We start from the raw sequence: 15,002 nt of genomic DNA, 5'->3' as shown, positions 1-15,002 counted from the left end.
AATGACTGGGGCCAAATATCACTTTTTAATGTATATTCATTGCTGCTGCTTACATATTTTGTGTGCAGTTGCATGTATTACATTCACAATTAAAAATAATTGAATGAATTAGTTGAATAATTTTCAGGCATTATTTATCCTAACTAGTGACTCAGGTGATTAAGCAACTTTAATCTCACAAAGCACAACGGCAGTTTTGGTTCACTGTTCTGTGAGCAGTACACTGACACTCTGCATGTAGAGTGAGAGCTCTGATGTCACCACGTGTATCAGACCGTGCCTTAGTGAATGTCAACAGAAGGCAATGACTGTTATTTCAGATGCAGCATGGCCAAAATAGAGCTTTCAAACCTGTTCTTACCATTCCTCCACCAGGTTTGCCCATCTGTGCATGTGGCACTATCATTTCTCAACTTGCCTAAGCAGAAACCCAAAGTGGCACCCATGGTTCCTCTTTCCTTTCTACACTACACCACAAACAACAGCACACCCAACCTGACCCACTTGTGAGATTTCTTGACTCATTTCTCTCTAAAGCAGTGGTTCTCAACCTTCCTAATGCTGCACCCTTTCATACAGTTCCTCACGTTGTGGTGACTCCCAATCATAAAATTATTTTCGTTGCTACATCGTAACTAGAATTTTGCTACTGTTATGAATTGTAATGTAAATACCTGTGTTTTCCAATGGCTTTAGGTGACCCCTGTGAAGAGGTCTTTGACCTCTAAAGGCTTGTGACCCCCAAGTTGAGAACCACTGCTCTAAAAACTTCTTCAAGTTGTCTCTATCTCCTGCTTAGGCTACTAGAGATCCCAGCTAATGGCATTCCTGATTTCCTATTTGTAGTCTGTTCTCCATTCATCGGTCAGAAGAATCTTATATTCCCTCAGCTGAGCTCCTCCTTGTATTTAGCATGTAAATGTGAGACTACTTCTGTTCCTGAGCCCACGTTCCTTACTCACTCAATGCTAGCCTTTCCCATCTGCTTTCTGATTTTCATGGGTATCAAGATCGTTTGGGCCTCTGGATTTTTATATTTGCCCCCTTTTTTCCTGGAGTACTCCTCTCTAACTGACTACATGAATAGCACCTTATGAAAGTAGAATGTAGAGTGTGTAAGCCATGTAAGTTTGGTCATTTGATTTGGTACCTGGTGGAGCTGTAGTTTGATGTCTGTCTGAATCATTTTATGTTTACCCCATGATATTAGACAGCAAAAGACAACATGGTCTATCATGGGCCCTGGCAATGTTTCTAACAGTCAGTCAGCAAACATTTATATCACAATACATACATATACATACATACATACATACATACATACATACATGTATGTATGTATGTATGTATGTATGTATGTATGTATGTCTCCAGGCAAAATAAAAGCCTTTGGAAGTTCCCTTTTAAGGTTCTTCTTCCTATCTTGAGTATTTTTTCAGGCTCTGCAGGAAGACTGAGGCCAGTTAGAAGTAAAGCTCTCTGATGGATACCTTGGGGAACCTTTGCCTTAGAGATATAAAGTTAAATGTTCTTCATGTCAGTAACAACTATAATAAAGCATAGTTAAAAACTTGTATAACTTACTTAGTCAGATGTCCAAAGAGGACTTTCATGGTGTCATGATTTGGTGGAGGGAGATTTTTTACCAGAGACTTTATAGTTTCAATTCTTGCATTTCTGTCTTGTTTTTCTGAAACAAAATAGAAAAGAAAGATTAGAAAAGACAGAGATTCCATAGGCATATGAGTTTTATGAGTTTCTAAGGATTTTTTTGTACTATGACCTAGCAACTAACAGTACTGATTATTAGCTCCCAACTTGCTTGCCGGGAGCTTCTTGATTTGACTCTAACTTAGACTATAATCACATCAAAACAGGGTGACTTTGATGCAATCTTTCTGTTGAGATTAGATATTGAATTGATTTTTAATATTTTTTTGCAAGGCATGGGGTGAATAATGCCTTCCAAGACATCCATGTCCTCTAGTCTTTGGCAGTAGAGTCTTTGAAAGTGTGATCAGGTGTGATCAGGTTAGGAACTGACAGAGGGAGACCTTTCTGGATTGCTGGTGGGCCATGTGATCTCTCAGGTCCATATCACAGGCAGTCAGGTGGGTGATAGAGAGAAAGTGATATGACAGTGAGCACAGAGACAGGCTGTCTGATTCAGGAGAAGCTGCCCAAGGCTGGAAAAGGCAAGGACACATAACCGTGGAGGAAACAGACTTGCCAGGATCTAGAGTTGTATTCGGTGAGGCTGATGGCAGATTTCTAACCTTCAAGATTGTAAGATAGCAAGTTCATGTTCTTTGAAGCCACGTGTTGCTATAAGGACACACAGTGTGATTTAATTATAAAAATGCTTCAGTTATTGTAAATATTCCACGGTAGTTTTGATTTTGTGGAAAATACTTTTGAAGGAGCAGAGAACATATTTTTAATAATGTCTATGCCTTTTTACCCTCATACATTTTGTTTTTGCTGATAAAATATGAGCATTAAACATCTCTCAAAAGTCAGGAAGTATAAAACCAGGTAACTTACATAATTAAAATAGGTAGTCGTTTACAACTTCATGCCCCTTGATTGCTTCCCTCATACTGTTCCTGCCAGAGAGAGGTGGTGCACAGAAAATGAATCTAGCTCCTTCGTACAAGTGTTGTTTTAGTCAAGGACTTCTACTGTAGATGCATAGATATCTACTCCCCTTTAGCACTTCCTTCACCCTGAACCAGGTGTCACCTCTGCCAGTATGTTTTCTTTCACTTCCAACACAGTGATCCTCAGAATTCCAAAGAACTCTTTGCTAGACTCATGATGTATGGGAAAGTAGTACATAAAATAGACTCCCACACTGTGTCCATGTTCATCTTCCTTAGCATGATAATACCATGGTGAACAGGAAGGTAACATGTCTGTCTGGTCAACGGGTACCTTTCCCAGCTTCCTCTGTAGCTGGAGTGGCTGTGTGACCAAGTCTGGCCAATGATTGCCAAAGTTATGTGGGAACTCTGAAAAGGTTATGTGCTGATTTCATTTTGGGGCCTCTTAACCTTTCCCCTTTCTACTTAGAATTTCTTAGAATGCAGATGCAAGTCTGTACTGTGAGATGAGTTTGAAAACTGAGGCTGTAAACGAGGATCACTGTGGAGCATCAAGACCTGGGTTTCTTTGACATGTAAAAATAGTCTCTTATGCACTAAAGTCTTTGTAGATGGGTCACTGATCCCAAAGCAAATAATTCCTAGAAAGATGTCCTTCCAAACACCTAATATGCAATCTCTTGTTAATAGATACATGGATTTTATATAGTAGGCTAAGGAAGAGTCAGTTTAGAAGCTGGCAGTTTTCTTCTGTGATGTTGCAAAAGAAACATTTTATAATGCATTAGAAGAGAATATCTTGTTGAAGATAATATTTGGCTAAAGTGGAGTGAAGGCAGTCTTCCTAGGAGTACCCTGCTTGGAAGCTCTACTCTTCCCTCTTAAAACCACAAAGGTCTATAAATAATGCTGCCCACAGTCAAAGCTTTCAGAATTGCAATTACTCTTAGAAGAGTTCTGAGAGTATACGGCTTGGACCACCACACATAAAGGAAATGAAGAGGCAAAAGAAAGAAAAAAGAAAAGCAGTTGCCATATCTCTTTCTAGAGTAGCCCCTCTGTCATGTAGTGATTGTAGGAAATGGGTGCTTCACAGAGCACCTAGAGAATATGCAACCCCACATGATGAAGTCAAGAAAAATGGTGGCGAAGTTGGTCTAGTTACCCAGACAAAACTAGCCAGGCATGCTGTATGCCTTGTAGTTAACCTTATATAGTAACCGGTGCAACACTTAAGACATTTCCATTGCACAAATGTCTTTCAATTCCCCCATCAAACTGCATTTTCCTCTGAAGCAAAGTGACTTCTGCACTGGTAGATAATGGATTAAATGAACAAGAAATGAATTAGTGAATGAAAGACATGAACAAGAGTTAGGATGGACGGGTTTTACTTTAAATTCTGTAATAGCCTCTTAGTAGCTGTGTTGGCTGGTTTTACATCAACTTGACACAAGCTAAGGTCGTCAGAGAGGAGGGAGCCTCAATTGAGAAAATGCCTCCAGAAGTCTGGGCTGTTGGCAAGCCTGTGGGGCATTTCTTAGTTAGTGATTGATGCAGGAAGCCCCAGCCCATTGTGGGTGGTGACATTCCTGGGTTGGTAGTCCTGGGTTCTATAAAAATGTAGGCTGACCAGGCCATGAGGAGCAAGCCCATAAGCAGCTTCCCTCCATTGCATCTGCAGCAGCTCCTGCCTTCAAGTTCTTGCCCTATTTGAGTTACTGCCCTAACTTTCTTTGATGATGAACTGTGATGTGGAAGAAGAAGCCAAGTAAACCCTTTTGTCCCCAGCTTGCTTTGGTAATGGTGTTTCATCGCAGGAATAGTAACCCTAACTAGGACATTAACTATGTGGTCATGTATACATTATTATTCTCTCTGACTAGTGTTTAAAGATGACTTTTAGATCAACCTGGTAGACTCAGTCCAGGTAGGTCCAGTCCCCTCCTCCCAGGCTGAGCCAAGCGTCCCTGCATAAGCCCCAGGTTTCAAACAGCCAACTCATGCACTGAGCACAGGACCTGGTCCCACTGTCTGGATGCCTCCCAAACAGATCAAGCCAATCAACTGTCTCACCTATTCAGAGGGCCTGATCCAGTTGGGGGCCCCTCAGCCATTGGTTCATAGTTCATGTGTTTCCATTCGTTTGGCTATTTGCCCCTGTGCTTTATCCAACCTTGGTCTCAACAATTCTCGCTCATATAAACCCTCCTCTTTCTCGCTAATTGGACTCCCGGAGCTCCACCCGGGGCCTAGTCGTGGATCTCTGCATCCAGTTCCCTCAGTCTTTGCCCTGGAGGAGATGGGAATGGGGGGTGGGCCGGGAGGAAGGGGAGGGGGGGCGGGAGGGGGGAGAACAAGGGAATCCGTGGCTGATATATAGAATTAAATTATATTGTAAAATAAAATAAAATAAAAAAGTTGAGTTTTATGGAATAAGCTATAGTATTCAACCTATGTTTTTGCACAAACACTAGTGAAACCAAGGACCCTATAAATTCTCATTTTCCAACCAAAAAAATTTTGAGGTTCATTCTGGGTTCAGTTCATCCACGTATAGCACATAGCAATTATCTCCACAGTAACCATTAAAATGTAGTTACTAATTTTTAAGTGTGTGTGTGTGTGTGTGTGTGTGTGTGTGTGTGTGTGTGTGTGTGTGATATACATGTGAGTGCTGGTACTTATAGAGTCCAGCAGAGGGCATCAGGTCCCCTGGAGCAGGAGTTACAGGCTGTTGAGATGCCTAACAGGGATGGTGGGAAGTGAACTCAGATCCTATGCAGTACTATTAGCCTCTGAGTCATGTCTCCACTCCTAGTTACCGATTCTTGAGCTGAGTTGTTGTTGTCAGTTGGTGAACATACAGCTGCTCTCCTAACTAGGCACTAGGTAACACGCTAAATACTTTCGTGATAGCCTAAGAAATTGATCTGATTGGAGAGTGGTTATATATAGGAAAGTTTATAAGCTATATGGTGGTTTCTGTTCATAAGAAACATTTAAAATTAAGAGTATTTTATAAGGTTCCTTCCTTTTCTACTTACACACACACACACACACACACACACACACACACACACACACACACATATATATATATATATATACATATTTGGGGAATCAGACAATTAGATAGTTGTGTAGATATTTATGGCTAGGTTACACTGAGGGAAACAAACACAATAGACTAAAGGAGACTGAAATATGAATCAAGAATAACTATTTTTCTGACAAGACAGTCGGAACAAAATCTTTTTTGAAGAGCTATAAGAAAGCAATGTTTTCCCATTTAAATCAACACCACATAACCCTTTCATGGCATATAAATAATATAAACATATCCAAATGGAGAAGCATCTAAAAACACAATGGGCACATTAAGATTAAAAGGACATCTTTCCAGTCTGGTTTATGGTGTGTCATGCTAGGGTCTGGGATCACCGCCCATAGCCAGGAGTAGTTCCTGAGATGTGACTCTCACAGCTTACCAAGACCATGTCAACACTCTTCAGTTGATTCTGTGAGCTCACAAATAACAGGATTTTCTGCTATTCCTCTCTCAGCATGTAGTTTCTTTGAAGTGTGAGGTACTCAAAATCTGAGACTATGGTGTCTGACTTTTCAGTTTTAACATTAAGAATGGAGAAAGTAAAGGAACATTTTCTACATGGAGAGTTGAAGACTTCTTAGTGGAACTGAATACCAAGAATCACAAACTCTTTTTGGAAATAAGCTGTATTTTTCTCCTCTGTCTGTACTTAATTGTACTTTTATTCTAGTGCCACTGAATTTTAGATCCACTCTGTTTTCAATCATCTTTTTTAGGCTCTCACCTCCAACTAGTGCTTCCAGTCTCTAAACTGGGAACCTTCAATGGCACACAAGACATTTCTGCATTCATTTTCAGCACCCTCTAGTAATTCTAAATAATTTTCTGTCAACTCCTGACCTGCTAGCCCCCATCATCTTAAACTCTAACAAACTAGAGCTGTAAATCAGCTTCTTCAAATACATTTCTATGCTTCTTGGAGAAGTAACATCTTTCATGATGTGAAATGGACTTCAATGTTATGATAAGAATGTGGCTTTGTGTTCACCTTAATGGTTCTTAGGGTACATTTCTAAAAAATAAACTTTATGAAAGTTACATTTGCATTTACATGCATGAAATGTCACTACTAAAACACATGTAGCAAGAATTGTTAGATGGTCTTATTAAAAAAAATCAAACCTGAGGTTGGGTATTGGGGTGAATGCTAGAAGATCAGAGAAGCAGAACAAGCCACAGCCACCTCACCTTGCCAATTCCTCTTTCCTCAGACTGGAAGCCTCTCAGTCTTCATCCAGAATGAATCTCAGCTGAACTGTGCTGCTCAAAGCCTAAAAGCTTAACCAGCCAAATGCCAAAAGCTACTAATTTCTGGTCCTCACGCCTTATATATCTTTCTGCTTTCTGCCGTCACTCCCTGGGATTAAAGGCTCACTTTCTGGGATTAAAGGTGTGAGTCAACATGCCTGGCTGTTTCCAATGTGGCCTTGAACTCACAGAGATCCAGAGGGATTTCTGCCTCTGGAATGCTAGGATTAAAGGCGTGTGCTACCACTGCCTATCCTCCATGTTTAATATTGTGGCTGTTCTCTTCTCTGACCCCAGATAAGTTTATTAGCGTGCACAATATTTTGGGGAACACAGTACCACCACAAACACATTTGCAAACAAATGCTTTATAGAAAAGAGATAAGATAAAGTTATATGATGATGCACAGTAAAGAACCTTGGAACAGATGACCTTTAGTCACTTTCTGGCCTTATTATTCATGGTCTTATTTTTCTTATTTATAGATGTATATTAAATCACATTTTGAAATAGATTCTATTACATTATATAGGTCGGCCCAGGGGAAAAAAGTCTTGATTCTACCAGTACATAATTCACAGAAGTTTTATTTATCAGACTGCCTATAATTCTTAAAAGATAGCTATATCTTTGTGTGTTAAAGAGCACACAGCTGTTCTTCTGAAGTGTACTCTGGAACATGAACATGTCTTGTATGAAATCACGGTAGCCATTATATGTCAGGCTGTGTTTAGAGAATGACGATTCTCTAGTTTCTGTTGAGTTATACTTTTTGTTCTGTGGTCATGTCAGAATGTGGTGAGAGGCTGTCTTTGTTTACAGCGATGAGTATTGTCGGGTGACATCCCTCTGTTTCAGACTATACTATTGGTGGGACAAATCCTTTACGATATGTTTTCAATGACAAAGTTTTAGTTGAGGATGAGAAATTACCCAAGTTATAACTATTGCTTGCTCAATATTTTAAAATAACATACATTCACTTTAGGAAGAGACACTTAAGGGGAAGGTTTATAGCTCACATACTTCAAACTCATGCTGTAGATAAGAGAAGTGGTTTATCATTGAGAAGACTGATGAAAGCGGCTTAGAATTTCTTCTCTGCTTTACGGTGATGGGCAATGCTTACACTCTGGAAGGTTCTTAGTCTTCAGAATATAACAAAATGTATATAGATTGCAGGGTTTCTATGGAATCAAATGTTTTAACCGCCCATTCATGCATGTTAAGTGCTCATTGAGTAATCTTCACTTGGACAAGCTTTCTTAGACTGTTACCAGCTCTGACACAGAAATGCTCACCAAAATCATGTCTAAAATCATACCAGGCATCAATTTTACTGTTTATTTATTTTAATTTTTTCCCCTATATATTATCCTGTAGATGTATCCAACCTTCCCATCAAACAATAAACACAGAACCAATGCAAAGAAGAAAGCCAAGAGGTCAGAGCCAAGAGCCAAAACCTTACCCTTCCTCCTGCAGTGGTCCTACCTCTCCGAACCAGAGCTACCCCTGTGTTAAAGTCTTTATATAGAGTTCCTGTCCTGCCTTCTCATTGGTTGTAAACCCAACCACATGACCGCCTCCTCACAGCCTGTCTGTATAGGCCTCCAGGTTTTCCATGATTGGTATTAAGATTAAAGGCATGTGTATCCAATAATGGCTGTATCCCTGAACACACAGAGACTTACCCAGCTCTGCCTACTAAGTGCTGGAATTACAAGCATACGCTACCACTGCCCTGCTTTCCTATGGCTTGCTAATAGCTCTGACCCCCGGGCAACTTTATTTATTAACATACAAATAACATTTTAATACAAATAAAATATCACCATATTATCCTTTAGTACTTTGTTAAAAACAGAAACAAGTCACAGAATATGATAGATCACATAACAGCTATCAAAGTTTTTTTGGTTAAAATTCCTAAGTAGAGTGTATGGAAGCAGAGGCACCATTGCAATAAAGCACCAAGACATTATCACGACCTTGAAATTGATCTGTGGTTGACAGCTTTTACTTTTTGTGAGATTCTGTGCTCCTTACAGAAACCTCTAGAATCCAGAGAAGCAAGGTCTTATAGTTAATTAAAAAGAAGGAGCATCCTTGATGTCTGCAGACACCTGGCAAGTTTATTTGAAGTACTGATAATTTGTGTTAAACACTTTACCTGAAACTGAGTCCATGTGTCCTAAGTAGGACTATATCCTTCTTTAGTGGAGAGCTCCTGATAACTAGATCTGGTCACCTGATTTCCACAGATCACACAGACTTCCTTGTAGTTACAGTTTCTCCTGAGAAATGTCAGTGTTTTACCCATTTTTAAAATAAACTAGTTTTTATAGAAGAATTTAAACAATGGCAACAACTCTTCATCGTCAGTCAATGTTAAGATCAAGAATACTCTAGCCAGGGTATTGCATAAGCCCATGGATTCCTTAAGTAGGGAAGCTGCCCACTGGCTGCTTCAGTATCATTTCTAGAGGCCATTTCTGGTCCTGATGCAGGAGAAAGTAGTCATTTAGTATTATCTCAAGCCAAACTGGCCAAGTAGCTGCAGACATCAAAAACACACCTTCCTCTTACTTAAATATAAAATACAGCATTTCTCGGTTTCTGGGGGGCTTCAGGGAACACAGATAGCACAAAAGTGAAAAACATCATGTTATTAGAAGCCTTGCTAATGAGCATCTTAAGACCAATCTATCTGCCCCTTTATTCCTCTCAGCAGTCAAGAGTCAGAAATTGTTAAGTAAATTTATCTTTTAAATAATTTATAGTGGGCTAAACATATATGCACACATACAAATGAAGAAACCAATACTTAGCAGGGCAAGGGTACAGCCCACGTATAAAACAAATCTGGTCTGTGTCTTTGTCAGTCTTTGATCCAGAGAGCCAACAAAACACAAAGTATGTCCTAACAGACGTTTAAATATAAGGCATGTTACAATACAGGTGTCATGAACTTTATATCTTTCTTCTTACTCAAGGGATTATCCAAGACAATTGTGTAAGTAATAAGCTTCTGAGATGCTAGTTTATCTGGCCAAAAAATTCAAAATAATCAGAATTTCACAAATCAATGAGATTAAATTCTAGTTAACTCTCTTTGGAAGGTCTTCAAGATTATCATTAACTACTTTATGTATCCTTAAATACATTCAGGGAAAGTAAAAATACTGTCTTTTCCTCTTTTCAGTAACTGTATTTGCTATTTGGAGACAGACTCCCAGCGAACTGACCTTACACGGGAAGGAACTTTAGGGAACACTGACGTTTAAGACTCTAATTTTTAAAGAGAATTATTACTTGGGGAGTAACCAATTATTTTAGGATGATTATATTTTCTAAAATTCAGCAACCTAAAACTGGCTCCTCTGTGTGTGTGTGTGTGTGTGTGTGTGTGTGTGTGTGTGTGTGTGTGTGTGAAGGACACATATCTGCTATCATTCTTAGGGTCCTGTTTGCCTTTTTGAGACAGGGTCTCTCTAGAGCTTGCCCCTCAGAGCAGCCTGAGTGGTTAGTGAACCTCAGGTAAGCACCTTTCTCTCCCCACATCCCCAGCACTGGCGTCTGCAATGTGCGCCACCACGTTGGGGCTTGGCTTTTCGTGTCGTGTGCTGAGCATTGAACTCAGGTCCGTGCACTTTACTGAGTAAGCTGAATCTTAATCCAAACTTGCTCTCCTTGTGTTTGCAACGATGCCTCTGCTTATCTGAACTGAAGAGTGAGGTGGGGTCTGACACTCCATCAGCAGTTTTTACAGGTAGAGCAGAATTCTACTCTCCTACCGAGAGTTTTTGTTTTCAAAGTAGTTTCTGGGAGTATCATGGTGGCCAAGCACATTTCTGTAACTTACAAATGACATGAATTCATTCTTAGGTTATAAGCTGTGCTGAGGGAAAAAAACAAAACAAAACCAGCTCACTTGTTTATTTCTTTAAAATTCAGTTCTATGGAATTTTTCTTTAAATTATGTTATGTATGTCTGGTTTTATAAGGTTTTTTTTTTTGTCAGCATTGTTTTTGAAATCTTTCTCAATGTAAACCAGTAATACATTCCAAATACTTAAGAGGCTGTGTGTATTAATTATTTTCTTTGTACGTTTTCTGGAGAGTAGAAATCCCACTCTTCAAAGTTTGAGATTTTCATTCAAGTTTCTTATATTCTGGTTCTTCCCTTGGTAGACAGATTGAACTTACAGGGATTTAAAAATCTCACATGAAAACCATAGGATCTATCTGAGAAAGAAAACATAATCTAAGAAATTCTCCTCTGGTTGGAGTTTCAAGATGACTTTTAGGAAAGGCATGTTCAATTTTATCTGGAGCCCTTGTGCTAAACAAAGACCTCTGAAGATGAGGGAATGACTGGTACAGTAGCTTCCTTGTGAGTTTATTTGACATGGACACACAGCAGCACTGAGAGCAAGGGAAAGTTCTGAATTAAACAAACAGCAAAATCCTTTAAGAAACGGGTTATAAAATCACTTTATGATTCAGCTTCCTCCTCCCCCTCCAAATTGGACAATTGCGAAAGAGGAAAAACAGGCAACATGTGGCAACTTTACTCAGCATTTCTGAGCTGGGAATGATAAACACCTCTGCCTGGCCCCGGCATTTATCAGGACTGAGATATTATTACCACATACAGTCACAGCATGGTTACTGTTATCATCGGGAAAAAGAGCCAGCTAATCTTAATGGTTTGTAAAGCCGTTACCTGCGCTGGTCTGACATTTATCATGATCATTTTACCACATGGATCCTACATAGCAAAGGTCTTTTATCTGGAAGGGACATCACTATGAATTATTATTTGCAGCTAGGTAGAAAATTGTATGTTGTAGATACCTTTTCTCATTATAAATCACATAGTCACATCCTACCATTTCACCCAGAAAGCTGCTGAGCCTGGGTTTTTTGCCACAGCTTGCTTTTCTTTTCTTCTCTCTCTCTTTATAGTTTCTCAGAACATGACCACCCCCTTTTTTTTATTACAATCTTAAACATAATTTTTGATGGCAGCATTTGTATGGCAACAATACATATAGATGCAATTTATAATTAGAGGAATTTCTGTAAAAGGACTCTGTAGGTTCCTTAGGTGTGTAGTAACATGATAGGTGGTAAACTGCTTATTTTAAATGATCCTTCTCTTGGACTTGCTGGCCAGACCATCCTCTGTTTTGGACCTTATCAATAGAATGCTGATCAGTAGGTCAGACAAAATTTCATATGCTTGGTTTGAAATAAGTATTTATGACATTTCTTTTCCCTCAAATACTTTGTTTGAAAGTGGGTTCTCACAGGGAGTAGAATAGCTTTATTTTGTTTGATTGGGACTTTGAACAACTCTGGCTTAGTAGATTAGAATGCAGTTGAAGATTCTTCTAAACACTTTGTCCAAAACGATGCTTAGATTTCATCTCAAACTACCAACGTCCTAATGAAATGCATGGACACAGAATGTGGAGGAAATTGGATATAAAAGGTCTGATGCTTCAGAACCACAGGACTAAATCAGTAAAGTAATGTGCATTAATCAAACAATGGAAAACTTCAATGCACAGCCCAAGTTGTTTACCATGGGGAGAAACAAACAATCCCTCTCTTTTAAAAAGATTGAGGCAACTAATCTTCTGAAAGAGATATTTATATATTTTCTTCCTTCTCAAGTGTTCCATTAGGAATAAACAAGGCAGAAATTCTGCACTTTTATAATGAAGAGGGAGGAGACTTCTTTGCCATTTTACATTTAGGAAGAAATGTGCAAGAAGAATGTGACAATTTAAGCAAATCAAGATTGTTTCAAATGGATCACAAACGGGACTTGGTGGGGTATTTTATACTAGCATGTGAAGCAAGCAGTAAATTTGAAAGGAGGATTTTCTCAATGGTCTAGTTCTGATGTGCTTTCCCATTTCTTTGTGTGTTTAAAAGTGGTTTGGATGTGGTGTTTAATATTGCTATGGCTCTTTTGCAGATGAGTTCTGGAGAAATATTCGCACATGAAGGAAAGCTGGTGTGCTGTACTGCTGACAGCAGCTGGTGGGTACAAATGAACTACCCAGATTCTGGGTCTGGATTGAGCAAAAATAAACACATATCATCCCAATTAAAAAAAAAAAAAACAAACCTGTCACTTTTATTATTTTTATTTATTATTCTAAATGCTTATAGTCATCAAAAGTAGAGCCCTCTCCCTTTGAAGAAGCCCAATCTTCATTTTTAAAGGCTGAAACAATAGCAACTTAGCTGAAGGGCATCATTTTGTAGAAACGTGCATCACTTTTTGTGCATTGTCACACTGGTCCCTGGTCCCTGGTCCCAGAATCAAATAGATATTATTGTAGATGTCCTCCAGAGTGATCTGAGAGATATACCTGCTGAATTTGAGGTCCAGGATAAGCAGTCATTTGTGAAGCCAACCTGTACTTCAGTTGCTCACAAGCAGCTGCCCACATTTTGGTTCAGTCTTCTAAAATTTCATTGTAAAATGGTGGACTGATACTCGGATGTACTGCCTTGCAACCTAATGAAAGACTAACTGTGTTATTCCCAACAAACAAGCAAAGAACCAACCCTCCCTTCCTTCTTTTATATTTCAGGATGGTGCTTTTGTTTGAATTTACCACCATCTTGCCGCCGGAGCCCCCCCATCCCCACCCTCCCACCCCCGCATCCTGGGAGCATTTACAATAATTAGTGAGGAGCTTTGCTGCTTGGAATCTCCCCCCTTTCTGGGGAGCTGGGTGAATTGTTGAGTGCTAATGAAAGTCAGGGACTCCTAGCAGTGGCTGAGCCAGGCACCGCTCCGCAGACTGAGCTTCCCACTGTGCGGCAGTGCACGCTTCCCGCTGTTATGTTTACCATAGTTTTAATGTCTGTGAAAAAATTCCTGATGCAACCGAATTATGCTCTGCCCTTCTGTTTATACAACCCTACCCTTCCCTGGCCACTCGCTGCCCCTGTTTTAACAGATTCTGGTTGTGGCTGCCCCTGTCTGTAACAGAAAGTGTCTCCTCAACTTTGTGGCCATCTTACCACTTCAGTTCTTACAAGAGCCCAGCTGATTTGCAGTCTGGCTTTCAAAGCCTATCTGTACAGAAGTTTTGGAGGAACACACACACACACACACACACACACACACACACACACACACACACACACACACACACCCTACTTTTGAGGTACCCACTACAGCCATCTTCTTCTTCACTGCACTTGAATTTTATCCTAGGTAATGTTAAAGCACCAAACTAAGTCAGCTGGTGTTGGCAATTGTAGCTTAAGATGCAAATGATTTTGGTGAAATGTGCCGTGTCTTTAAAGAATTCTCTTAAAAACCCCCAAACTCACTGCAAACTAAGTAATGTGCTCTAAAGATGAAAACAAGCCAGTGGCAATTGGAATTGTCCTTGCCTTAAAAATGGATATCTCAAAGATGGCCATTCCCTTATATTGTAAATTGAATTCACCAAGTGTGATGTACAAGGAAGTTTTTTTAATGAGGATTCATATAACTCTTTCAATCCATTACCAAGACTCAAAAGGACGATGCAACCCTCTCTATTATTAGATAGTGGGGAAATGGAATTAATAGCAAAAATAGCACTCGAGAAAGTTTAACTTTAATGTATCAAACTCCAGGTGCCAGAGTTTGAGGGAAATAACCAATAATAGCCATTTTTAACATATTTGATGGGACTGATTATGCAATGTGCAACTCTAAATGGCTTATAGCACATTGTAACATGGTTCCATCCCATTGGCTACAGTAGGGTGCAGGCAGATGGATGACAGTGACAGGGAGAGAAGTGCTTTTGCTTAGCCGTGCGTTAAGATGCCATCCAGAAGCTCTGTGCACTGCAGACACTTCATTAGGATGCCAGGATAATGGTAAACTACCACTCAGAGTGACACCCCATTTCCCGCTTACTGAGCGCTCCAACCTCGGCAGATGTCAACAATCTCGCAGAGCTGCGGAGCAGACCTAACTTTCCAGCCACTTTGACTCCAATTTTTCCCT

The 15,002-nt window shown here is 39.7% G+C and overlaps 1 protein-coding gene across 1 annotated transcript in view; it reads right to left on the bottom strand.

Moving 5' to 3' along the window:
• Positions 1–15,002, bottom strand: part of Arhgap15 (Rho GTPase activating protein 15) — a 597,450-nt gene that overhangs the window by 59,242 nt on the left and 523,206 nt on the right. Inside the window, exon 13 of the mRNA XM_052725640.1 lies at positions 1,585–1,690. Coding sequence (XP_052581600.1) covers positions 1,585–1,690 — 106 coding nt within the window. The remainder of the gene's footprint in view (positions 1–1,584; positions 1,691–15,002) is intronic.

This window comes from Peromyscus californicus, unplaced genomic scaffold (genome assembly GCF_007827085.1).
Source record: "Peromyscus californicus insignis strain IS unplaced genomic scaffold, ASM782708v3 Scaffold_7__1_contigs__length_154581171, whole genome shotgun sequence".
Taxonomy (NCBI): Eukaryota; Metazoa; Chordata; class Mammalia; order Rodentia; family Cricetidae; genus Peromyscus; species Peromyscus californicus.
Note: the sequence above shows the minus strand (reverse complement) of the source record. Positions and strands in the feature narration are given on the sequence as shown.